General features: G+C 38.2%; 1 protein-coding gene across 1 annotated transcript; it reads right to left on the reverse strand.

Annotated features, from left to right (window-relative positions):
- Nucleotides 1-1928: 1928 nt before the first annotated feature.
- Nucleotides 1929-25609, reverse strand: RAD50 (RAD50 double strand break repair protein). Its single transcript, XM_075056543.1, has 26 exons — nucleotides 25542-25609; nucleotides 24324-24503; nucleotides 23836-23919; nucleotides 23445-23596; nucleotides 22623-22808; nucleotides 22263-22467; nucleotides 21726-21854; nucleotides 20788-20953; nucleotides 19886-20079; nucleotides 19101-19307; nucleotides 16992-17174; nucleotides 16630-16787; nucleotides 15567-15742; nucleotides 14637-14874; nucleotides 13547-13736; nucleotides 12492-12618; nucleotides 12060-12253; nucleotides 11755-11865; nucleotides 11092-11184; nucleotides 10893-11006; nucleotides 9960-10087; nucleotides 8913-9137; nucleotides 5792-5877; nucleotides 5225-5367; nucleotides 2774-2907; nucleotides 1929-2420 (listed from the first exon to the last, which is right to left on the reverse strand). Exons 2-26 carry the CDS (start codon nucleotides 24450-24452, stop codon nucleotides 2234-2236), a joined length of 3939 nt encoding a protein of 1312 aa, XP_074912644.1. The 5' UTR covers nucleotides 24453-24503; nucleotides 25542-25609; the 3' UTR covers nucleotides 1929-2233.

Genomic DNA, 25609 nt, shown 5'->3' on the forward strand with positions numbered 1-25609 from the left:
CGTGAAGATAGACTTTGCAGCTGGGGAACAGAGAAGGGCTGATTAAGGCAAAAACGTGCCCAAACTACTTTATAGAGGAATTGCAAATCATGGCTTTAACTTGGGGCAAAAAAAGGTACAGAATTCACAAAAGTTGGGGAGTTGCTTCTGAAGATAATGTAATTCTTCGTGAGCTGGGATGTATGTGTCATGCTAAACTAAACAGGTAGTACAGGAAAATTTGAAAATTCAGAGTCATTTTTTTTTTCCTGTTGATTATATCTTTAAGAAAATTCCCCTTCAGGAAGTAGTACTAGAGTCAGTGAAGCTTCTTATTTAAAACTGCAAACGTAATGCACGTTAGTAGCATTTTCCTTTGCCTTCTCTTCCCCCCTCCTCCCCAGTTTGGTGTTAATTGCTTTTTCAGGGGATTGGTGAAAGAACGTAATTGCTAGGAAGTCCCATTCATTCGCTTATCTTTGAGTGGTTTCCCGATGACTGGGGCCAACCTGACTCTAGTGACTTGCAGTTTCAGAAAATTCAGGTGGAAATAATCCTTAGTTCAAGCGCTCAGTTTCTGGCATTACCCTTTAAGGCACCTTCTGCCAAGTTCACTTAACTCTCCGGCCACGTAGAAGGCAGAACATTAGCTACTGAGATGAAGAATCAGACCTGGGGCACTGCTGGGTTTTGTCTTTTTTGGTGCAGATGTCCAGACCCTTTAGCAGGCGGGGTGGGCGGTGGTATGATTTCACCAGGGGGCTCAGCAGAGCACAGCCCCCGCGGGCAGGCAGGGCCACGCTTCACCGGCCCCATGGGCAAAGGCCTGGAGGCTGGTCCAGGGCTGCCTCTGTCCGTGGTGCTTAACCAGCCCCGGGCCCTGCCAGCACCTGCCAGGTTTGCCTGCACTCCTACCCCTGTCCTCACTCGCTTCGTCCCTGGGAAATTAGTGAAAAAGGGATTCCCGCATCCTGAAGCACCATGCAGCTTTCTCAGGCTCATTCCCGTATTTGCTAAAGACAAACGTCCTGAAGTTACAGAGATTAACCTTTTTTTTCATGGTGGTTTAAAGATTCTTCCTCTGAAATTGAGCTTTGGTCACACGCTGTCTGCTAAGGAGGTTCAGCCTATCACTGCTGTCTGCTAGGATTTAAAGAACTGTAAGTCTGGCTTTTGCTTGTGGATGTGTAGCCAGCAGCCAGAGTTCAAGGTAGAAGAGGTGCCCCCTTACTTGGTTACGAAGAAACAGAGACCCAGAAATCGCATCCCTCAGGGCTTGCATGGCTTCAGAGGCAGCGAGGCATGTTGCTGAGGAACCCTTGTCTGAAATCTCAGGACTTGTGATGATTGGGTCCTTTGCACTTTGAAGCGTGCCATCGCTGTTGGCTTTCTGTTGTCATTCTGAGTGGCAGGTTCCCTTTGGCCTGCGTTCTGCCTGTCTGTCGGGTGTTGCTGTACCAAGAAGAGCTTCAGGAAGAACTCTGAGTGGTGCAGGTGAAGCTCAGCATCCACACAAATTAACTCTCTAAGGTATTTTTGAATCATTTTCACGGAACTTGATTGTATCTCGTGGAGAATCAGAATATGACATAACTCTCAAAAATATCATCATCTTAAAGCAGCAGAGAGGTTACAAGCAAAGACAATATGGTTAAAATATGCTTCTGTCATCCATTCACTCATTCACCTCCTTAGAGATGGGACTTTCCTTTGTTCTAAAGAAAGCTTTTATACTTTGTGAAGATTCTGTCTTTGAACAGCCAGAGTAATGCTACCTTGTAGAGAAAGTAGTAAAAGCTCTCTTTGAAGCTTGTGAATTTTGTGTAGACAAGGCGGGTAGCTACAAACATGCTTTGACTAGAGATACAAATCAGTCCTGAACTTGCCATAATGCAGTGATGGAGAGTAAGCCCTGTTCTATTGACAGAGCTGCAGCTGTTCCAAAGAACCTGTATCTGGACCTCCCCGGCAGGACATACGCAAAGAACATCGCAACTTTATTTTCACTTTTAAAGCATAAAATACATGTAAAAGTTAACTGTATTGTATTCATTTCAATTCTTCCAAATCATGGCGATCCTTAAACTCAGGCACAGAAATGCATAGAAAGATAGGAAGTTTAAAAGTCTAATAGTTTCAGATTCTAGCTAAAATTATTACAAATCTTCAGTAGTATATGATAGGAATGCCTTCATTTGAGCTCTATCAAGTTAAGCAGCTAAGCCAGTCTATAATACATAAATTACTTGAAATTCTAATGAATGTATGAGCCTAGGGAGCTGACGCTGCATTTCATGATCTCAGAGCACTGGTCAATGTTCTTCTTTATCCTGTAGAATGTTTCCACGTATTCAGAACGGCCCAGAAGTTCAACAAAATCTTCATCATGAGTTATCACCAGAAGCTGAAAGTTACGCTGTTGTGAGCGGCTTTTTATTATCCTACAAAGAGATATTACTTAGTGTATGTTTATCTAAATCGCATTCTAGTTTTATAGAACTAGTAATTACACAGTACAAAAATATTTAACTATTGACAACAAATGACAGGAACTGTCAGGCAATCTAACGCAGATTAGCAACTCTCTTTACTGATGTAAAAAAATCCCCAAATTATTTAAGAAATATTTTTCCTCTTCCAGATAAAGGATAGAGAATCTAAAGCTACTACTTTTCATGTATATTTGCAGATGCCAACAAAGATATGCCATCTTAAAATATAATTCACTTCTACCGACTACTATTAACATTTGAAAATAATCCATCTTTAAGCTTCACAAGAAGATTTCACTTACTCCATCAGGGCATGTGCAAGAGACTCTATGTTTTCTCGATCAAGATTGGTAGTAGGCTCATCTAGTGCCAATATGCCACAGTTGAGACAGAATGTTTCTGCTAGAGCAAGACGAATAATAAGAGAAGCAAGCACCTAAGGGAAAAAAAAACCCCACATCAAAATCTCACTCTTTGAAGTGTTTATAGAGGAACTACATGTAATGTGCTATTTTTAATGCCATTACAAACCATGACTAAAGTTTACATAACTATGTGCTGACAGTTCACAAAATGACAACAGCTAATTAGTTACAGAAAAACTACATTAAAACTTCAAGTTTGAATTGAAAGACCCATTCTACAAAATACCGTTGGAAAACCATCGGAGAAGTCAAATACTCAAAATTCAGGAGATATTGGAAGTAAGGATTCCATTCTGCGGTAAAGATGCTACGACATTGCCATGTGCATTACCCCTACTGCAGCGGGGATGGTGGAAATTTGTACGTGTACCACTAACTTTGAGTTACTGAACTCCTGACTACTTACTAAAACTGAAGATAGTAGGATTTACCACCTTACATGTTAGTTTTGTATTAACATGCCTAACCATATTGTTATTAGATCTCCTGAACTAGTGAAAACTACAGAACACTCGATGGAAACTGTGCTGCCAAAAATACTTTCCAATTATCACGACTGCTGCCATCGCAGTTCATGATCAAAGAATTCTCAGAATATAAGCTAAGAAACTGTGAACAAGTTTCACTCTCATTTACATAGGACTCAAACGTAACATCCTAGACTACCTTAGGAGAGGACACATTTTTTGCCTATACTGCTGTTTTATAAGAAGATTTGGATTTCCCCCCAAATTAGTATGGAATTTTCAAAACCAAGTACACATTTACACTCATGTGGGAATTAATTTGACAGCATTTTTCATACTCAAGCAACAATACAGTATTTATCTTCTCATGAAATACCCTTTCATGATTCTATTGCTGTACACACTTAAAAATATTGTGTACCATTTTGTTCGATTCCTTGATTTAATTTTCTACTATTGTCTGCAATATCTGGTTGTGGACAAGGCCTGGCTGCCAATGGAGTAAGCAACAAAGTGGGAACTGCTACTCTGGAGGCAAGGAAGTAGGCAGTTTGTTCCTTCAGATAATGGCAACATCAAAGAGATCTAAATCTGTTGCCATCATAACCCTTTCAGCTACTGCAGAAGAAAGTGAGCCAGAAAGCTCCAGCTCCCACTGCAGAAGAGAAAGGAGAACATATCTCCCTCATAAAACTGCAGTGTCCTTGGGCTAGGTTGTCACTAGCATCTTGCACAGACAGACTTAAGTGTCAGGGAGAGCTCTCCAGGTCTTCTATTTACAGTGCAGCAGGCACAAAGGACAGGCAGAAAGCGTTCCAGCAGGGAAGAAATAAGAGCAGCCTTGGCTGTATTTTTGTCCCTTTCTACTATCTCTGCATTTAGGAAGATCACTTGTTCTAGTGGAAACGGTTCATCTAAGGAAGAAGCAGAGCTTTCTGCTGTAATACTGCAGGTAGGTTTGGTTGCCCAAGCTGCATAACCGATATGCCAGTTGTCAGATGGCTACAAGTATTATGGTTTTTTTTCCTTACCTCAGCTCTTCTCAAAAAAAAAACCAAACAAAAAAACAGATGGTGATTTTGGAAGCTGATGGACAAGGCCGGTTCTTTTCTCTTGCTCAGGAATATTTTAGATGCTCTGTCATAACATAACAGATGGGTGGAAACAACTCTCAAGCCCCAACATGTGAAACAGAAGTGGTTAACTATGACAAACCTCTGATCACTGGTACCTTCAGGGCAGGTGTGATATCAGGCCACTTGGCCAGTGTGCATTATTAAAGTACCAAGACAGCTGAATGGCCAGCCTGCAGAGCTGCTGGCTGACACCAACCAGACAGAATGAAATGCAATGCCTGAAAGTGTGGCACGGTATGATATTTGGTGACATCAACTGAAAGGTTATATTCAGCAGCAGGGGAGAGCAGCATAGCTTGGAGAAAAAGAGGTCTCATCACACTTAGAGGTAGACGCAGTTGTGAAAAAAAGACCAAGGGCCAGTCCTCAGGAAGGCAAAAATATGGGAGCAAGTCAATAGACCCAAAGCTATGGGAACCTTAGTGGTAACTAGCAAAAGACAGACTAGGAGGATTTCAACTTGAGGAGAGAGGGAAGTTGAACCCTTCTCTCCTGCAGGAACTCAGATCGGTCCCCAACTGAAACAACGGATTTTGGCAAAACAGGTTTCAGAAGCATGTATTGCATACTGTCAGCACCAGATATGGTGAAGGGAAGCTGTACAGAACTGTAAATCAGAGTTGGAGCCACCTGTTCTTCAGGGTCACTTCAGAACGCATTACTCTTGCATTCACCTGAGTCAGTTTTCAGAATCCTCTTTACTGCATACTAAAAAATGCTATTACCTTTTGCCCAGCACTACATCTTCCTCGCATATCCAGTGCTGTATCTCCCTTTATCATTACTACTCTATAATTGTAACTTCTTCTTTTATCAGAGGCTGAGACATTCTCATCTGCATCAGAACGGATTTCTATATATTCAATATCTGAAAATGGGAAGGAGACAGTTTTCACATTATCAAAAATCTTTAAAGATATCACAGGATTAAACAGAGCTGAGAGGTATAATATGCAGTAACCATCAAAAATTCTCTTCAGAACTCCCACTAACAGATACGTCTTTGAAATTAATTTTTCCAAAATTGAAGGAATGAACTTATGCAGTTCCCCTGTCTCAAGGAAACTGTAACTTTGGAAAACATAGAAAAGGGAAAATTACCTCTATCTATCCTGTAACTAACTACATAATGTGTAAGAAAGATCATAGTGGTGACCAACAGATGTAGCCTTTAGAATGGAGCCAACTGTTTTCAGATCCTGGATTTTCAATATTTTGAACAAACACTTTTCAGTATGCAGTGCTCAATATCAAATGGATACGTATGGGCAAAACTACAAAAAATTACATACCTTGTCCTCTGTAGGTGCTTCGCCAAAGGTCACGAATTATTTTGTTGATTTCTTCCATCTTCATGCTATGAAATGTCATTATTGCTCTAAAGAACAACAACAAAAAGTGCAAATTGTTATAGGTGCAGCCATGGACTACTATGGACTACAAGAGCTTTAAGGACAGCAGCAGCTCCTTTTCCATTCCCTAAATATTTTTACTAGAAATGTACTAGAAAGTACGTGTAAGTATCTAAAGATGAAACACACTCTATTGTGTAAATAATTCTACTCTCACAAACAGTTGCGTCTCAAGAAGAAGGAGAGTCATGAAGACAAAAAGATTTGCATTCAGTCACTCAATGGAGAGCAAGTTTACGTGACTTTTTAAGAGATTTGTAATTTGTGTGTGAGGTGTATTTTCAGACTGACACCAAGAAGACAAATCTGATGTTAAGTCTTCCAAAGCAACAGTAGTGTTACTCATTGGCACAGTCCCCCAACAGTGCAGATAACTGGGTCTCAGTAGGAAAGGAGAGCCTGTGAATTTTCCTCAGAGCAAAGAATTCTGTATCGAGAATATAATTTATAATTACCCAAACAGATGTTATGACTAAAGCTACCTTTCTCTTCAGCAGCAAGAGTAACATAGGATGTCATTAATAATTTTCAATTTAATTTCCCTGATTAATACATTGACATGACTTCAGATCAATAACAGATGATTCTTTATGAAAGCATTCAAGAAAGGACAGGATGCTACATGTCTAACTTGGCTTTTTAAAGAAAAAGTACTCTGTAATGAAAAAAATGCTTGTTCAATTCATGCCAATGTCTTCTTTCAAAAAACATATGGTGGAAATAAAATATACTTCTGAAATGGACGCTTACATATACTCTTCCTTTCTCCCCTCTTACAGGAATTATTTCCACCTGTTCTGGGGAATGCTTAAGTATCAACTCTCATAGGGTTTGTTAAGTCTGAAGAAAGAAGAAAGTGTTTTCAACTATTTACTTAACTAAACTCAAGAAGGCATTCCTCAACAATATTTATCATAAACCTCTAAATATTAAGTCAATAAAGATCAACTATAGCACAGAACACCCAAAATGTTGGTCTTCCCAGCTACAGATAACAGCTTTCAATCTCTGGCCATTAGAGTTAACGTTTAGTCTCACCGATTTTTCAGACGATTACCAATAAGTGATGCTTATCTATTTTTCTTGAAATTACAAGACTGATTTCCTGTTTTGCCTTAAATAGAAACAATAGATGATTTGATACCACACAAAAAGATTCTGAATTCTAAAAGGGAAATTCTTGGAGTGCACTTCCATTTAAGCTGAAAGGGGAGAATTATATATGTTCTAAACAATTTAGATCTCCACAAAATAAATTTTGGATTAGCTTACATTCTGGTATTATGTTTAATTTTATTTATTTTATCATTAAAACTACTTAAAACAGGGTTCCTCTAGACAGTCTTTTCAACTTGGAGAGTTCTCATCTACGTAGTTTCACTTCTTGACTGTTATGCTGTACCCTCAACCACATTATTGCTCTTCTGTGCTCCGTTTTCCCAGCACTACTAGACCCTTTTAAATACAGGAGACCAAAATTCCATACTATATTCAAGACATGGGTCCATTGGGAATTCATACAGTGGCCAAAATGTTTGTTTCTTTCTCTGTTTTGTTCTTACTATTCAATTTATCTTTCTGTCACTAAGCACCAGTTTCAGATTTCCTGAAACGTATCCACTGATTCCAAGATCCTTCCCCACTGTCCATGAAGTTGCCATAGCTCACTGCAATTCAGTCATTATAACTGAACATACAGGGTTTTTTATGGAGCCATATGTTTTACTTTATACATGTTTACAAATTTTGAGATGCTATTTTTGCAGTCAGTCCAAGACTAGAAAACAAGCTTCCAGAGGAAGCAGAAACTATCACAAAGTTTACTACACTTTCCATCAAATGCAAGACATGTTTCTTTTGATCTTGCCTTATCTAATATAAGCACAAAATGACCCCCACTGGAAAAGGAGAAAAAAACCCCTCTATATCATAATATTCTTTAATGAAAACACAACTGTTCACCTGAGAAGATCATCATGGGGACCAAGAAATCTACCTGACATAACTTATCCATGTTAAGATACAACCAGAAGATGCTAAAATATACTAATACAGAAATGAAAGTAGTATGAGAGACTATGCAAGAAAGACCTGGGTTAATAATGAAGGATTTAAACAGAGATTTCACTTTTCCTAAACTTGTGCTGTGGAGTTTATGTATTTTGAGATAATGTGTGAGAGAGACTTTTATGAAACACATTCTCCCAATTATGCATTGTGTATCCTGTAATACTTTCCTCTACTTCCCTCAAAAAACATCAAAATTACAGGAAGAAAGGAAAACCATCAGCAGTTTTGGGAGACACAGTTACAAAAGCTTCCTAAAAATGCTTTCAAGTGGAAAAAAAAGCTACAGAGGAATAGCGACAGAGGAACAGCCTGCAGCTCCACTGGCTTGTCCACATGTTTTCCTATGAAAACCAAAGCTGAATGTGTTTATCGCCTGGACATTTTCTAACCAGTACAGGCAACACAGCAAAAGATTACTTCAGACCAAGAATTCAGCACAGAAGGTACAGGTGGGTGATGTGTTGGGTTCACTCACTATTATCTCTTGACTTGAGCTGTTGCATTGCAAATATGAGTCCTAACACATACAACCATAACTGAAAATAGGTCCTACAGAGAATTGAGAATAAAATTATAGTGATCACTGGACTTACCTATGACTATATTAAACTCCAGTTACTAACATCAATACACTTACTGTATACATATATTATATACATTAACTTACAAATTTCCTACCTCCTACCAATCCTGTGCAGTTTGTAGTATATTTTCATTAGTTTATTTAAAAAGGCGTGCCTTGTTGTTATCTTAACATTTAAATGCCTGATTTTATAAAGAGAAATAATTATATATCTCAAAGAATTATATCAATTTACTATTTTTAAGTTACCCCCAGAAGTCTGAAATTGAAAGCTGCTTTTGCATCAAGGTTATCAATAGTAAAAAAGCCTAAAACATTTAAGAATTACCTTCATATGACAATACTTACTTATCAAGAGCCTTGTAATAAAGGTCCAGATCTTTGTTCACTAGCTCTGTTGTTCTCATAACAATCATCATCTCCCTGTACTTTTCCTCTGCATCTTTGAATTGTGACTCTCGAAGTTCCTTTTTAAACCGAACAATCTCTTCCTCAAATCCACGTTGTCGACCAAGTGCAACATGATGGTTTCTTTTCAGAGATTCTATTTTCTCCTCTAAATGTTTCTGTTCACTGTGAAACCATAATTCATATACAAGTCTTTTGTATTTAATGTTTCACAATTTTTTAATCAGGGTTCTAATTTTGAGTTTATGTTAGACAGTAGCTCATTATATTGTAAATATAAAGTCTGTAACAGTTAAAATCATAGTACTAACGTCACTGAAATTAAGAAATTATTGAAATAAAAATATTTCAAAGTTTCTTAAGAACATATTCAAATCACTATTCTGAGAGGGAGAAGCAAGTTATCAAGTTCAAATGCCAAAGTGCTGTATGCAGAGACATGGAAAATAGTGAATTTCGTAGGTGGAATTATATTAGGATACTGAGCAAAATAAGATGAATTAATTAGGTAACCTCTAGAAAACTAAATAAATAGTTCACACATAAGAACCAGCATAGGGCTAATTCCTTTTCAAAAGTGTTTATTATCAAAGCAACTAATATTAAATGACTGAAGTAAATACAAAATTTGCTGCTGAGACCTAAGTGAGCAGACTGAAATGGAAAACTAAATATTCTTATCCAGAGAATTATTTTTTAAACATGGATTTAGCAGGGAAAGTCATTAAAAATCAGATTAGATTGGTACAGGTATGGGCAGACATGCACATATATGTATTTCTAGGTAGAAGCACTATATAATTTCACTGAGTCATTTATGTTGTCGTCATGGGGATATTACGCAAACATGAGTTTGAAGGAGGAAGTGGTCTACAAGAATGGGGAGAAAGGTGGGCCAGGAAACACACTAAAACACAGTGAATATAATACTCAGATATTCAGTGAATTCTTGTGCAAAACATGCTGTTCAGTTTTGAAGGTACCTACTTCTTCATTTGCGGGACTTTCATTTCTCCCATCTCCTTCACAAGTTGTTTTATATTGTCTTCAACTTCTTTTAGCTCTTCATTCCGTTTCCTCAAAGTAAGATTATCCTCTAGCCACCTTTCCTGTATCTATCTCCCCAGAAAGTGAGAAGTTGTATAATGTTTCAGTATATTGATTCTCAATTACAAAGTATGAGTTCTGCAAAACTCCAAAACATGCTGCAATTGTAAAATAATTGACAACAACGAAAAATATCACAGTGAGAACTTATCTGGTGCTAGAAATAGGGTATAATGGAAATCAGCAGTATTATTTCATATTTCAGTCTGAAATAATACTTACAGTATTTATTGTCACAGGCGAACACAAGAGTGATCCTGTGTGCAAATATTAATCAAGGTTTCAAACAGGGCAAGTAATTTAGGGTGAGATTTAACAAAGTCCCCCATCTCAGTTCTACAAGTTAGACAGTAAGTGGTGGGGTAGAATGGGGAAACACATCTTTCCTATAGAGAATGTAAACAGTATTTGAAATATATACACAAGAATTTAAAGTACGTGACAAAATCTGGAGTAACTAGCAACTTTTGGCATCTGCAATTTGGTACCTTACTTCAGAAGGCAGGTATTCTCCACACAAAGATACTTTTGAAAATGCTGGCTACTATCCCAACAGACTTAACCCTTTTGGAAATAACACAAAATGATAGTTAGAGATAAAAATTTTTTTACAATGTATCTACTTTTGCATATACAAACCTCAAGACTTTCTTCAGCCTAATGCATGTATAGCAGCTATTCTGACTAACAACTGATTAAGTAAATTAGGAGGAGACAAACTCTCCACCACTATGGACCTAGGCAGACTTAAACCAAAACCAGAAATTATTTCAACTGCACAAAATATACTTTATTGTAAAATAATATATCTACCTTTTGAGTGTCAATATCTTGTCGAATCATTTCCATCTCCTTACTTATCTTTTCCTTCTGTTTCTCACAGGCAGATAACTGAGAATTTACTTCATCAAGTTCACACTCCTTTTGCTAAAGAAATAATAAAAAAAAAATTTGAGATTTAAACACAAGAGTGCTTTTAATGTCAAATTTTATTGACTGTTTTTTAGGTTACCTTTTTATAGTCTTCTTTTCCTTGTTGAATATAGTTTTCAATTTCTTTCACGTACTTGTTTATATCCTTAACTTTCTCTTTTATGCCATTTATCTGCAGGGAAAAGATTTCAAATGAAATGCAGTCATATGTCCAAGAACTGATACGCTCTGTAGCAACGATTAGATACTGGATAACTATTGTCAAAGTACAATACCTTATCATAACTGCCTTTAATTCACTAACAAAACCTTCAGCTTTTGAAATCCAGATGCTCCTTATTACTATGAAAATGTTTTCCAAAACAAATGGTAAATCACTCATTTGTGCTTACACAAGAAGGCCACTTCACCTGAGAAAAACAGGTTTGTCTCTTGGCAAGGACAGGTTACAGTCATCCTTGCTATTTCTTTTATATCTATTGGGAAGGGCTTTTAATACCATTGGTCACTAAATAGTGCCAAATGTCCCTAGAAGCCTTTTGACAAGACTGTCAAAGGTTAATAACAACTGAGTTGGTCTCCTAACTTGGTTATGTTACTTTTCTTCCCTAAAAGTTGCACCAATCTAGAGCGTCTGCTGAAGTCACTGTTTCCTAAAAGCAAACTCATTGCCATGGCTTCCAGCCATGCCTGAAAACCAATACATAATCCTATCTCCCAGCTATGCCAAAAGCAAACAAACCTTCTCTTGGGTTTCTTTATTACTTGCAGTCCTTTTGTTCATTAGATCCTCCTTCTCCTGCTGCAGTTTTTCTAAAGTTGCATTCAAAGGAAATACCTGTTCTTTTGCTTCCTGAAAAGTAGTTGGAGAAAGTCCTTTTTTATTTTCCCATTCTGTTAAAGATCAACAATTTTTCATGTGGTAAAAAAAGTCATGTGGTTATTTGCTCGGATTACAGACAATGTTAAAGATTTATTATCCCGTGCCCCCCCTCCCCCAACCGAGGACAACAAACCTAAGGGTTAACAATTAAGAGTATTTCCTACCTTGATCTCTCTGCATAAGGACTGAACCTCAGTGGTTAATTCCACTGTTTGTTCCTCCAGTTGTCTACGATGCTGCATGCTGCTGGAAATCTGAAGTTTCTCTGCTTTAAGCTCATTAACTGCACTCTTTAGCTGCTGAATCTGATTTTGCTGGTCTTGCTTGAGTTTTTGATTTAACTCAATTTTACCAGTAACTGCAGATGAAAACAAACACAGAATGAAACAGTCAATCTTTTATTAAAAACATTTATTGTCTTCCTTATGAAAATTTAATTCTAAATTAAGCTAGTATGACCCCCCAAAATCAAAACAATAAACTATTAGAATACAGTTATTTCAGAATGTAAAATAGGTAAACTAAAATTTTAATGGCAGGAAGTTTGGAACATTATTTTCAATATAAAAACAAAATACCAGTTTTGTATGACCTACCTGTATCCCATAAGTGTTTTTTCTCTTGTTTTTCATGGCTTACTTGTAGAACAGTTCTACTTAAATCGACCCCTAGCAGCTTAGCCTCCTGCTGAGCAATTTTTCGTTCAACATCCCTAATATCAGTCTGAAAGTATGAGGGAAAGTACTATTACTTTTGTGTTGGTGTTTAACAATGTATTTTTTATCTTTGGCACACAAGAATAAGCTTGGGGCTTGAGGCACACATGATTCAAAAGACCTTCAAATTTATCTCCTCCACTGGAGCAATGTCACGTCATTAGCAGTAAGGTTATGTCAGCCCACACAAGCTGCTATAAACTGGAATACCTAATTGGTATAAAGGATATCAGTCAATATGGACAGACGGGCTTTTGACATCCCCAGCCCACCTCAGAACAGTTACATGTGCTACCTGTCCCTGTGACAATGGAACTGTTGAAGCCTCAGTAGCTGCTGCCATCTCCCACCCGTGAGATGCTCTCAGTCCTTTGCCTGGCCCCAGGTTCTCTGCATAACTGTCCCTCTCATGGTTCTTGGTCAAGCAAAGATTTTATGTTGGTAATAAAGGCATCAAGACTGTTCAGAATGGCCTCCTACGTCAGAATAATAAAAAGTGTAGGATATCCATTCCCCTTTACCATATATTCAGATGGCACAGAACAAGGAAGCACATGTGACAAGATTCCAGAAAGTACTCAGAGCAGCTGCTGAGAATACACTGAGCTATAATGACTATGAAGACTGAAAAACACTTTGGCGCACTTGTGGTTACGCTCAAGTTCTGTATTATACATCTTTTCCTAGTTACTATAGCACAGAATTGAATGAGAACTCAAGGGACATTGTGGTCCCCAAAAGAAAAAATCATTACATAAAACTTCAAGTTTTGTTAGTACCAAGATCACCTTTGTAATGCTGCCTTTTAAAGTATTTTTACTTTTCTTGAATAGTCTTAAGACCTCAAAGTTTTGTTGTATTATTGAATAATTACATATTGAAATGCTAGCAAGTGAGCATCATTTTATATATTAAAAGAAATTACCAAAGCATACCTGGTACCTTTCCATTAGTGTTATATCCTGTAAACATGCCTTGGCACTATCCTCCTGAGACAAAGCTCTCTGCAAGAATGATTCCTGTTCTTCTATTTCACTCTTCAGGCCTGTTAAATCCCTGTTTGCATTCTGTATCTTGCTCCTCAAGTCTGGTATGTCCCTATCTTGGAGTTCAACTACAGTTCGCCTTAAATAAAATAGAAATCCGTAAAATTTCCTTTGTCAAAACCAGCAGCATGAGTTCAAGACATTCAAGATAACAACATCTGTAATATGTTTTAATAGTGGAAGACTAAATTTAGCCAAAATTGTAGCCCCTTAGCCTTGCCCACATTCGATTAGGCTTATGTTACATACCCAGCTAAGGTAATACATCCCTCATTTTAGACAGGTGAGATGAAACAAACAAGCAGACAAAATATCTTTTGGTTTTTAACTTAATTACAGCAAGTGATCATGAGAGGGTCTAAATCCATGGTACAAGAGTGCCCTCTTGTGAAGGAAAGGTCTACCCTCTAACATACATTCTCCAAATTCAGAACAACGGTCTGCAAATTTCCTGAGACTAGAGCCTCTTCACTACTGGCAGGAAACCTGTATACTCTAGTCTTACTTTTAATGCTGTTCGTACACTAAGAAAAAAACAAAACAGGACACTTGACAAAAACTCTTTAGGTCTAGTGTTATTTGTTAATGTTTTGGAGGGAGGCAACAGGTAAACATTTCAGTAACAACAAAACCAGCCTGTCCATTTTAAATTACAATGATAAGCAACAAGGAAGGGAACTGTGCCTGTATAGTGTAAATTATCAGTAGAAAAGTAAGTATATAACCACTTTTTCTGCCTCATTCTCATGAGAAGCTCCAAAGCACCAGAAATACCAAAAATATAAAATAGCTAATATTAAAGTCCAAATAAGCAAAGAACAAATGCTAGCAAAATATTTATCTCCACAATAAGATTTTTTTAATGAATTAACTAGCCCTAAAATAAAGCCTCCTTGATGTCTGCATTATTTTTAATAATCAGAAAACAAGCATTTGAAAGAAAACAGCTTGCAACAACATGGTTTACTAAGTACTTTACCTAAGTGGTTTAAGACTCATCATGTCATCACGTTTTTTCTCTTTTCTTTTAAGCTCAGACTCTGTTGACTTCAGTTTGTCTGGAGCAAGACGCAGCTTAGACTGCAGATCACTGATTACATCTTGCAGTTCGGCCTCTGTTTGAAAAACTCTTTGACAAACTGGACAACATGACTGGTTCTCCTCTGTCAGTTGTGTAATGAACTGTGAATAAACTGCAGTGGCTCCAGCAAGCACAGCTGGTTTAAAAAGAAACAAAAAACTTTCTGTTATATAAATAGTGCATAATCAGTTCTAAACTAGGTATGTATTTACCATAAATAAAGATAAAGTTATAACCCACAAAATCGCAAAGATAGGAACCTACCATGGTCCTAAGTGACCTGGTCTGAATTCAGTGCTGCCCCTGCTTTCAGCAGGTTACCCTTAAATCACCTCCTCAAGTCCTTGTCAACCTCAATTATTCTACAAGTCTGTTTTATTAAACCATGCTCATCCCTCTGTAATTAACAGTGGAAGTGAGTATTTCCTTCAGAAATTACTTTCTTTTAGTGAGTAGTAGGCCCTATGGGCCAAACCCACACCGAACGTCTGGTTCTGTACTTGTCCTCACACCTGGCAGATCCAAGTACTCAAAGCATTTCCTTAGGTTTGAGGAGGTCATGATCTGCATACACAGTAAGCCAAAGCAAAAACTAATAAGAGAATTAGCTGAAGGAATTAAAACCACTGATCCTGCTTAAATCTAAGACATAAATAGTAGTAAAGGTAAGGAAAATTTATTAAAAAATAGTAAGATTCAGTAACAATCTCCCTGAAGTCAGTTTCTGTGTCTATTGTTTGTCCTGCACAAACAACAGACTGTCTCAGTATCTGTGGCTTACATTTAAAAAAGCTTTAGGGAAAAAAGTAGAGCTATAGATAAATTTACCTCGCTGTTTTGAACTCTTTTCAATTTCATCTTGAAGCTTGTTCAGATCACTGTCAAAATCTTGGCTTCCACAAACATCAAAAAGTTTTGCTTCATGAAGGGACAACTGCTCTTCTTTTTTTTTTAGCTCATTACTGACGTAAGTTTTATGATATTCTACTGATGCCAGTCGTTTGCTGAAACATCAATGCATAAACTCTTTTATTACAAAAACCCAAAGATTTCAAACTGTTTAAGCAAAAACAAAAACATGGGAAGTTAATCTGAAATTGATATTACAGACCTGTTCACCAGTTCTTCTTTAATGATTTTTCAGGAAATCTATAGCGTCAAGTTTTTATTTCTTTAAGTACAGCATAAATAGTTTAATTTTAATTCCCTTTTGTTTTCTAGATGCTTACTGATGAGAAACTAATTTCTAATGACAAAGCCATAGAAAACTTTATAGAATAATACAATATCAACTTTTTTCCCCTGCAGCAATTATTGCTTATATTATTGAACCTCTTATGCAAAGAATGTTAGCATACTTCTACTCATGTTTCATACTTTTGATTTATGCAGTATTCTTAAAATCTTGGGTTTTTTTGTTTTGTGGAAGTTTAATGTGTAACACTGCATAGTGTGCTGATGTTACCTACTCCTTCTAACAACTTGTTTTATATAATCAAATGAAATCAGGAACAGATAATCACATGTGAACTCGATACAGCCACTAACCACTCTATGACTTACAAGAAAGTCAGAAGACCAGCAATTTCCACCCCGGAAGCACATTCATTCAGCTAGGATTAGTATAAACAATTAAAGATGTTCCAAACCAATATTTTGCTATCTTTTTTCGTGCTGCCTTTGACATACTACAAGTGTTGTGATTTTATTAACTAGCACAAACTATGTCAGCTACACATTACATAAATTCTGCAGGATGCTTTGATTTTGCAGATACCCAAATAAACAATGATGAATTAAATTAACAAGCATGTTAAGCATATTAACCTTTCTAACATTTAAATTAATAATTGCATAAATACTTATGGTGACATAATCAATTAATACTTACTTAAGGTCAGCAAGATTATCCCTTGTCTGATTAATCTTTCTATTTTTAACATGAAGCCAGTCTTCAAGTTGGTTTTTATTTGGAAAGTATCCCAACAGCGATGTCAGTTCATCAGAATGTCTTGATTTTACTTTTCTGATCTGCTCTTCTTTGTCTGCCTGGGGAAATGAAGCATTTTAAATTATTTTTTTCATATCTTCAAGTTTATGTCACTCAGTGCGTTCATGGAGTTAATGGCTTCTATGGAGTCAGACAGAAGCTTTACATATGATTGTTGATAAACACCTGAAAAATACACAAATCTTGAAGGGACTGTATTAATTTCATGTCCCTCTCTTATGAGATGATGATAGAAAAATTACTTTGTCTTTCTTCAGCATCTCCATTTGGGTAATTGTCATGGTATGTAGATTCAACTGTTCCATCTCTTGATCCAACTTCCTAAGAGCTTTGTCCAGGTTTATTTTCTCATTTTGCAGAGTTCGTACTTCTACTTCAAGTGTTTCTACATTGCTGTTCTTCTCAGCCTTCTCCAGCTCATGTTCCTAAACAAAAATAAAAGCCCAGAAGACTTAAATAATTACACTAATCAATAAAGCTCTAACTAAAGGAAACAGAAGAAAGCTCTTAAGCTGCCTGGTAGCAGTATTGTTACCTGTTACCGGAATGACACAGGATTTGTAAAGAATACATGAAAAAGGACAAAGGCTGTGATGTTGGCATGGCAAAACTAAAGCAGATACTGGATGCACTGTTCTGAAATGTAGTACTGCCCCAACTTGCTCATGCTTCTACCATAAGCCATAACCACATGACTCAGCTTCAGGAGGCTCACTCGTATTGAGTTTGTGTGGCAGGTTTTGGTAGTGGGGGGGGCTACAGGGGTGGCTTTGTGAGAAGCTGCTAGAAGCTTCCCCTATGTCTGACAGAGCCAGTGCCAGCTGGCTCCAAGACGGACCTGCCACTGGCCAAGGCCGAGCCCAGCAGCAATGGCAGTAGTGCCTCTGGGAAAACAGATTTAAGAAGGGGGGGAAAAATCCCTGCACAATGGCAGCTGCAGAGAGGAGCGAGAATATGCGAGAGAAACAACTGTGCAGACCCCCAGGTCAGTGAAGAAGGAGGGGGAAGAGGTGCTCCAGGTGCCGGAGCAGAGATTCCCCTGCAGCCTGTGGGGAAGACCATGGTGAGGCAGGCTGTCCCCCTGCAGCCTACGGAGGTCCATGGTGGAGCAGATATCCACCTGCAGCCCATGGAGGAGCCCATGCCAGAGCAGGTGGGTGCCTAAAGGAGGCTGCGACGCTGTGGCAAGCCCGCGCTGGAGCAGGCTCCTGGCAGGATCTGTGGCCCTGTGGAGAGAGAAGCCCAGGCTGGAGCAGGTTTGCTGGCAGGGCTTGTGACACCACAGGCAACCCACGCTGGAGCAGTTTGTGAAGAACTGCAGCCCGTGGGAAGGACTCATGTTGGAGAAGTTCATGGAGGACTGTCTGCTGTGGGAGGGACCCCACGCTGGAGCAGGCGGAAAAGTGAGGAGTCCCCCCCATGAGGAGGAAGGAGCGGCAGAGACAAGGTGTGATGAACCGTCCCCAATCCCCATTCCCTGTCCCCCTGCGCCACTGGGGGGAAAGAGGTAGAGAAAATCGGGAGTGGAGTTGAGCCAGGAAGGAGGGAAGGGTGGGGGAACCTGTTTTAAGATTTGGTTTTATTTCTCACTACCCTACTCTGATCTGATTGGTAATAAGTTAAATTAATTTTCTGCAAGTCAAGTCTGTTTTGCCCATGATGGTAATTGGTGACTGATCTCTCTTTCTCTTTATCTCAACCAAAGAGCCTTTTGTTATATTTTTTCTCCCGTGACCAGCTGAGGAGGGGAGTGATAGAGCAGCTTTGGTGGACTCCTGGCTGCTCTACTGTACATTAAATTCTGTAATGTACATTTCCTGTACATTAAATTTGGGATTATCCTAGTGAGGAGTCTAGAAGAAATTCATAAACTGCTAACAAACGTAAAATATTTGGCTACAAAAGCATAACCAGCTGTTCAGCTGGGACGTAAAATGCTTGTAACTTTATAATAATTCAACAGATAAACCACTTATAATCAACTAGCCCATCTCACAGACAAGTTATCGGGGAAAGATACACGTAGTATAGCACTTTAGGTCACATTTTTCTGGCGCAAGAATTTAAGGCTGACTGATCTTATGATATCACCAGCTGTGGCTATTACCCTATTTATAACTCACCAAGCAGAATCAGCATATTCTGTGCATGCACTGTACAAAAACAAAGAGTGAATAGTCCCTGCCCCAAAGGGTGCACCATCTAAACAGACAAAGCATAGAAAAGGTATTAAAAGGGCAAAAATGCAGCAGATTGAGTAAAGGTCAAGGGTTTTCTTTGTATTTTTTTAATGATAAAGCCAAAAGTTTTTACTTCAAACTTCTATAAATTTTTCAATAACAGTAACTTACTGTCTTGACAATCTCCTGATCCAACTCCAGAATTCTGTCTGAAAAGCCCTCCAACTGCTGCAATTCACATTTTACATTCTTCAGCTCAGCTTGTTTCTTATTTTGAATATCTGATTTCAGGTCAATGGTTCTTTCTAATCCAGTTTTCTTGTCTCTTATTTCATCTATCTGTTTTTGTTTCATTGTTTCTTTTTGTGCAAATTCTCTCTGAAAGAAGTCAGCAATAATATACTCATCATTTTTTTCATAGGAAAACAACATTTAAAAACACTTCTTCACACTAGCTTACAAATATTTACCACTGTAATACAAGACGTTGAGATACTTAGATAACTAGAATGTGTCAAAAATTTTCTGCTGAAATATTTCAACAGGAAAATGCAGATGCATCATACTGGTAGTGTTCTGTGAGAGCAACTCCATTTTGAAGATGACTTCAACAAAATGTTGCTTATTTTTAAACCAGTTGCCCACTGTAATTCTTCCTCAGGCTTTTTAGCTTGTCAGTGATCCACCTGCATGCGAGGGATGCTGAGAAAAACCTCTCTGAAGAACTGCCTGTTCAATAGCTTTGGCAATTCAGATCACTTGATGACCACTCTTAGTTCCAAAACTAATTTCCATGCAAAGATTCAGGCAACCCATAATAAAGAATTCTAGAAGAAAAAAAATGGCTTTGGTTTCCCCCGCAACGTTCTTCCTTCCAGCACCATGAAGGAACATATGGACCAATAACACGCTAATAACCAACACTAACTACATGACTAAACCAACAAAATTCTTACCATCAAACGATTTGCAGCTTCTGTATCTCTTTCTTGTCTCTCCTTCAACAACCTGTGAAAATTGGTAACGTGCCTTTCATTAAAAGGTGCTCGCTCAAAACCATCTAATTCCAGCTGTGCTGCCAAAGACTGAATTAATGAATCCCTCATTGTGATGTGTTCTTGGTGACGATCTGCTTGCAGTTGAAGACGACCTTCACAAAAAGAAAATGCGACATTTAAAATGTGAAATTAAATGTGAATTTAAAAGAAAGCCTCTTAAAACTTAAAAATATTATTCTGATTAATAAACAAAGCCCAAACGTATTTTATGTAAGCATATACTCTGTCTCAACTACTACAGCTTTACTGAAATTCCCATAGTCCATCGAAAAGAGAATACACAATGTATGAAAGAATATTATCCTAAAGCCCTCTGACTAGTCCCCAGCCCCCACCTGAGACACTGAGCATGCTGAGCATTCTGCTTTCACGTTTTTCTTGGTTAAAACACACTTATACAATCACATCTGGTTAGCAGACATTTTCATCACCCAAAGCAGTACAAGCTCAGACAGTGAAAACAATGGTGGTGTAAACTACTAGGCTGATGTTGATCTATGCCACTGTAAGTTATCTATTTGGAATATCTTTATAAAGAATGGTCCATTTACAAACAAAGGTACTACATGTTGTAATTATAGCTCAGAACAACAAGTGCACATTAGAAACTCCATGAGAAGAATGCCAAGACCTGTCCACCTGTGAGAGTCTCTTACCATACTGTGCAGCCCACTCCAAACTCATACACATTTCAGGGGTTTTGTCTAGTTCAAATCCCTTAAACTCCTAACAGCAGTTCGATTTCAGATCTTAATTACATTAAAAAATAAATACAAGGTTATAGATGAAGTCTAAAATACCTCGTTCAATAAGTAGTTCTGATTTCTCACTGTTAAATCTCTGGCATTCTTTAGTGGCTCTATCTAATTCACGCCTACAGTCTGATAATCTCTTCTCCTTCTCCCTCACTGTTCTCTGGTGGTTCTGGTATCTATCCCTTAGTTGTTCATCTGTTCCTTGAAAAACCTGTACACCAAATACAATACAGAATAAAGTTAGCTTTTTAACTAATTTATAAGCCAATTAATGACGTTTTAAGAAAGAATCGTTTCTACTGTAACAGAATTCAAGAAATAAGACATAAACACCTCCCACGCGGAATTTCTATATTAAGACACATATTAAGAAAAATTAAATATGCTACAAGCAAAAGTGGAAAAAGAAAAATCTTTTTTTCTTAGGCTGATAAAACAAATGAATTTAAATTTTTACCTTTAAGGAATTTCTTTCTATTTTTCAAAATAGTTTTAAATGCCTTGTCACAATCACAACAGAAGACTGACAATTATTTCTTATTTTAAGAAAAAGAAATAAAAAGTCTCCAGGGAGATGAATAGTATTAACGTCAAGAGCCATCCCATATTGGTCAAAACAAGTGCTGGCTATCATCAACGTACAGTGAGAGGTAGATATTTTCAAGTTGCACACAACAAGGCATTGTTACCAATAATTATCACTTTTATGAAAACTTCTGTCAGTATTTGCCTTCCTGGCAAGCTAGTCTATGGTGAAGGGTAAAGTTACAAATAGCAATTTAACCCAAATTACATAGAAACTAATATAGCTTTATTGAGCCATATTTGCCATATCTGGTAATATCAAGCAAGCTACATGGGCTATGAAAATGTTCTTTACCAACATCTAATGCATAATAAAATATATACTTAGTTCACAGGGTAGCAAAAGACAGACTGCTCTTTCAATAGAAAGGATGGCAGCATGGAATTTAAAAGGCAACCTTTTCCATCTTCTGTTGCAAATCTTGATTATCCTTCTCCATCTGCCTCCTCCTGCTCTCCAAGGCTTTTACATCGTTGTCTAGCCTCATTACTTTCATGAGATTCTGTTCAACTGCTGCCAGAGAACTCTGCAAAGAAAAGAATGTTGTAAGTGAAATATCTCACCAGCTTATGAATCCCATAATCAATTGTTCTATAGTTAGTTTAGCTTTTGTTTTAGTTACAGCTTATAATAGTTTTAGTTACCAGCTAAATTTAAGAAAGAGAGATTTTAAATTAAACTACAAAAACCCAATGCTGCTACAAGAATTTCACAACCTATGCTCTTAAACCTCCAATGACTGTTTACAGATTAGACCATCTGCCAGCTTTGTTGAGGTATGCTTGATTCCGCTTCAGAGCAAAGGATTAGATAACACAACAAAAGTATAAGATTTTAATCAAGAAATTCATCCAGCTTTCACATTTTGCTGTGTTCTTTAGTACTCATGTATTGTTTTGTATTAAAGTCTTAACATAATTGTCATGCAAATTACCTTTAGAGGATCAAGTTGACTCTCAATAGATTTTACATTCTCCTTAGAAGCAGCCAGTTGAGCCTCTCTGTTGCTAAGATGATTCTGGATTTCCTGTGCTTTTTCTTTATTCTGTTTTAGGTATTTCAGTTCTGTCTGGCACTCTTTTACTTTCACGCTTTGTTTCAGTCGTACCTGACGGAGAGTTTCGAGTGCTTTAATATACCTTAAAAAAAAAAACACAACAAAATTTCAGATCCTATTGGCAAGATAGCAATACTGATGTATGAAACAATGCCTTAGACATTTTTGTTAAACCTACATTATGAGAGAAGACATTTTCTTACTTATTTTTTATTTAACTACAGTAAAGAGAAAAACCTTGTTGCTGAAAAGATCTCATCAAATTTTTGTTTCAGGGCCTTCCCTTCACTTAATGGCCAGTTGGATTCTTCTTGGTGGCAGAAAATGACATTGTTAATCACCGATTTGGAAACACCAAGGGCGCTGATCATCTCTCGATCAATTTCTGCACACTTGGAACTGAGACTGACCTTCTCGCCATGCCTATGTAGCACAGATAAAGAAAATCCGCAAAGAAGTTACTAGCAAGTTCTTTTAAAAGTAAACTGCATTTTTAACAGTATAATCTCATTGTAACGTAACGACTCAAAAACTTAATGAGCAACCACTTTTAAACATTTAATTACCTTGTTCAACACATGCATTCAACACTGTCAATATTTGTAGTCAAGACTGTTACACATTTTAAAACTATGCAGAATCACCAGAGGGAGCAAAAATGATCTTGAATGAAGTTAAGTGAATATGACTCTTAAATAGTGGAGATTGGAGTTAAACATGGGCCAACAATGATCTGAAACTGAAAATGGTGCTAAAGGAAGTAAAGCCTACATACTCCACACAATGCTACTTTCAAACCATATCATTATTAATACAATTTTCAAATAAATGCAAGTTAACAGATATAAGTAGTTCTTAAAGTAGTGGCTATCAAACGTAGGATTTCTGAATCAACTAATAGATAAAGTGATGAAACTACATAGCTTTAATCTAAAAGCACTGGTAGCTACTTCAAGGAATACATTATGAAGTTTTCTCTTGTCTTATACTTAAAAACATACAAAACCCAAACCGATCTTCATGCCAAAGTAAGAAAAAAAAAAAAACGTGACAACTTACTTTGTTCTAGTAATGACAGATTCAAGTGTTTTAAATTCTGTTTTCTTGCCTTTCTGGGTACACACCATGGATCGCTGGACAGCTACGAGCTCTCCGTTTACATCACGAAACTGTAATCGAATCTGAGCTCTAACATCTGTTTCATTGGCAACCTTTAATAGAAACAAAAAAACTGAATAAGGGAAATTCTTCGCAATGTCCAAATGAATATGTGCCTTCCCAGCTGTAGGTAATGTTCTGTCTCCCAACTCTCCATTTTTCCTGAAACAATACAGTCAGCTCATGTCTGCCTAGAACCTGAACATCCCTGTCTTCACCACAACCCTGAGTGTAGTTAAGTATTTTTACTTAGGAGTGAACACACATTAAATCTAGTCACCATGACTTTTACCTTTGGATCATGAACAAATGAGTTCCCTTTGGTGCCAGGAGGAAAATCTCCAGTGGATATGTATTTAAGACATTCAATGATAGTCTAAGAAAACAGAAATAAGTATACAGTTATAATAGCAATTTAGAATAAACAAGATGGACTACAGGCAAAACCAGTAAAAGCCCAAATACTTACAAATGAGTTAAATATGTGAGGAGAGAGAAATAAGAAATAACTTTTTATTTTTTAAGTATCATGAGACTATGGTACTTTGCAAAATCAGTTTTAATCAGGATCTGGATCAATTTCCTGTGAAAAATATCAGCCAGAGCTCTGCAAAATCCAGGCGTGAAAGCAGATCTCTAATAATGCTAAACAACACAATATTTACAGTGAACAGCAAGATTTCTGTGATATTATTAATACCTTTCTGTAAATCATTATTCATATTTTGAGGCCTTTCAGACCTATTTACAGTTCAAAACCAAACATATAGTAAGCCTTACCGTTTTTCCTGCACCATTTGGTCCCACCAAAATAGTTAATGGATGAAAGAAAGTAATAATTTGTTTGTCTTTATCCTCTACCCCAAAGCTCCTCACTCCAAGGATACTCATCTTCTCAATCTTCGACATTTCTGCAGAAGGTCTTCTCTCCCAAAGTCAGAAGTGTAAACGTTATAAATCCTGTAAAATAAAGCTTCGTGAAAAATCTAGAAGGCAAAAATCACAGCATGTTACTGAAAGCTGACAACACATCTATACAAGCACAAAATATGATGGACAGCTTTAAAAACACAGCTAAGGTTCTTCAGTCATGGCTCAAGGTACGGAACATATGAAGGCAAAAAAATCATGTTTTAAACTGAGAAGCTAATCAACTCCAGGTTAAGAGAAGTGCCATACTATTTATCATTAAATCAAAACAAAAAAATAACCCTTTGTTCCACATCACAAAACCCACGCACATGCTTTCAGAATGCCCCCCACGCAACAGAGGCCCCGATATTTTTTCCCCTTTAAAAATCCACTGTCCTCCTGCAATACCCGACACTGTGCCAGCTTCCCCACCGCCTCTGTTTCTCACAGGGCCGCATTCCAATTTGAATGGGACACCCAGCAAGACCTTTGTCTTGATATGAGGGAGAAGAAAACAAAAAAAAAAAACAAACAAAAAAGCAGGAGACTTCGCAGGCAGGACCCAAGGCCTGTGCACGGGTGGGAGCTCCCACGGGCTGGGTAACTGATGGAGGCAACTCCTACCGTAAGGCCCGTTACTGACCCGCGGTAAACACGTGTATTTCAAGCGTTTATGCATGTGTATTTCAGATATGTTTCCTATGGCCGAAAGAGCGCTGCCCGGTGCGCTCCCACTCTCCCCTCAGGGCTCCTCCCCGCCCTCCCCCGGGCCCAGCTGCCGCCTCAGGGGAGGCCCAGCCGGGCTCGGCCCCACCAGGCCACCGCTGCGGTTGGAGGCAGGCGGCAGCGGTGTTGTGTGGGGGGGGGGGGGACCGGGTGGCAAAAGGGCATTTCCCGGAGAAACCCCGCCGCCGGGGCAGAGGTGGGCAGCGGGAGTTTCCCACCCGGAGCCCCGCGCTGCAGCGGGGGTGGGACATTTTCCAGGGAGAGGCGATGGCACCGCGGCGGCGGGGGCGGCCCTTCCCCTCCCTACCCACCGCCGAACCCCCGAGCCCGCCGCCTGCCCCGCTCCCCCAGCCCGGTCACCTCAGCTCGCCGCTGCTGCTGCTCCCGCCGCCGTTCCCGAGCCCCGGCAGCCACCGCGCCCGCCGCCA

This window comes from Buteo buteo, chromosome 24 (genome assembly GCF_964188355.1).
Source record: "Buteo buteo chromosome 24, bButBut1.hap1.1, whole genome shotgun sequence".
NCBI lineage: Eukaryota > Metazoa > Chordata > Aves > Accipitriformes > Accipitridae > Buteo > Buteo buteo.

Bases quoted from the DNA above. Each gene is read 5' to 3' on its own strand.
- RAD50 (XM_075056543.1), bottom strand. From the start codon at position 24,452: ATGTCGAAGATTGAGAAGATGAGTATCCTTGGAGTGAGGAGCTTTGGG. The intron at 23,920-24,323 runs GTAAGGCTTACT...CTGTTTTCTTAG, and splicing joins CAAATGGTGCAGGAAAAACG to ACTATCATTGAATGTCTTAA. The intron at 13,737-14,636 runs GTAAAGTACTTA...ATTTTATTTAAG, and splicing joins ATGAGTCTTAAACCACTTAG to GCGAACTGTAGTTGAACTCC.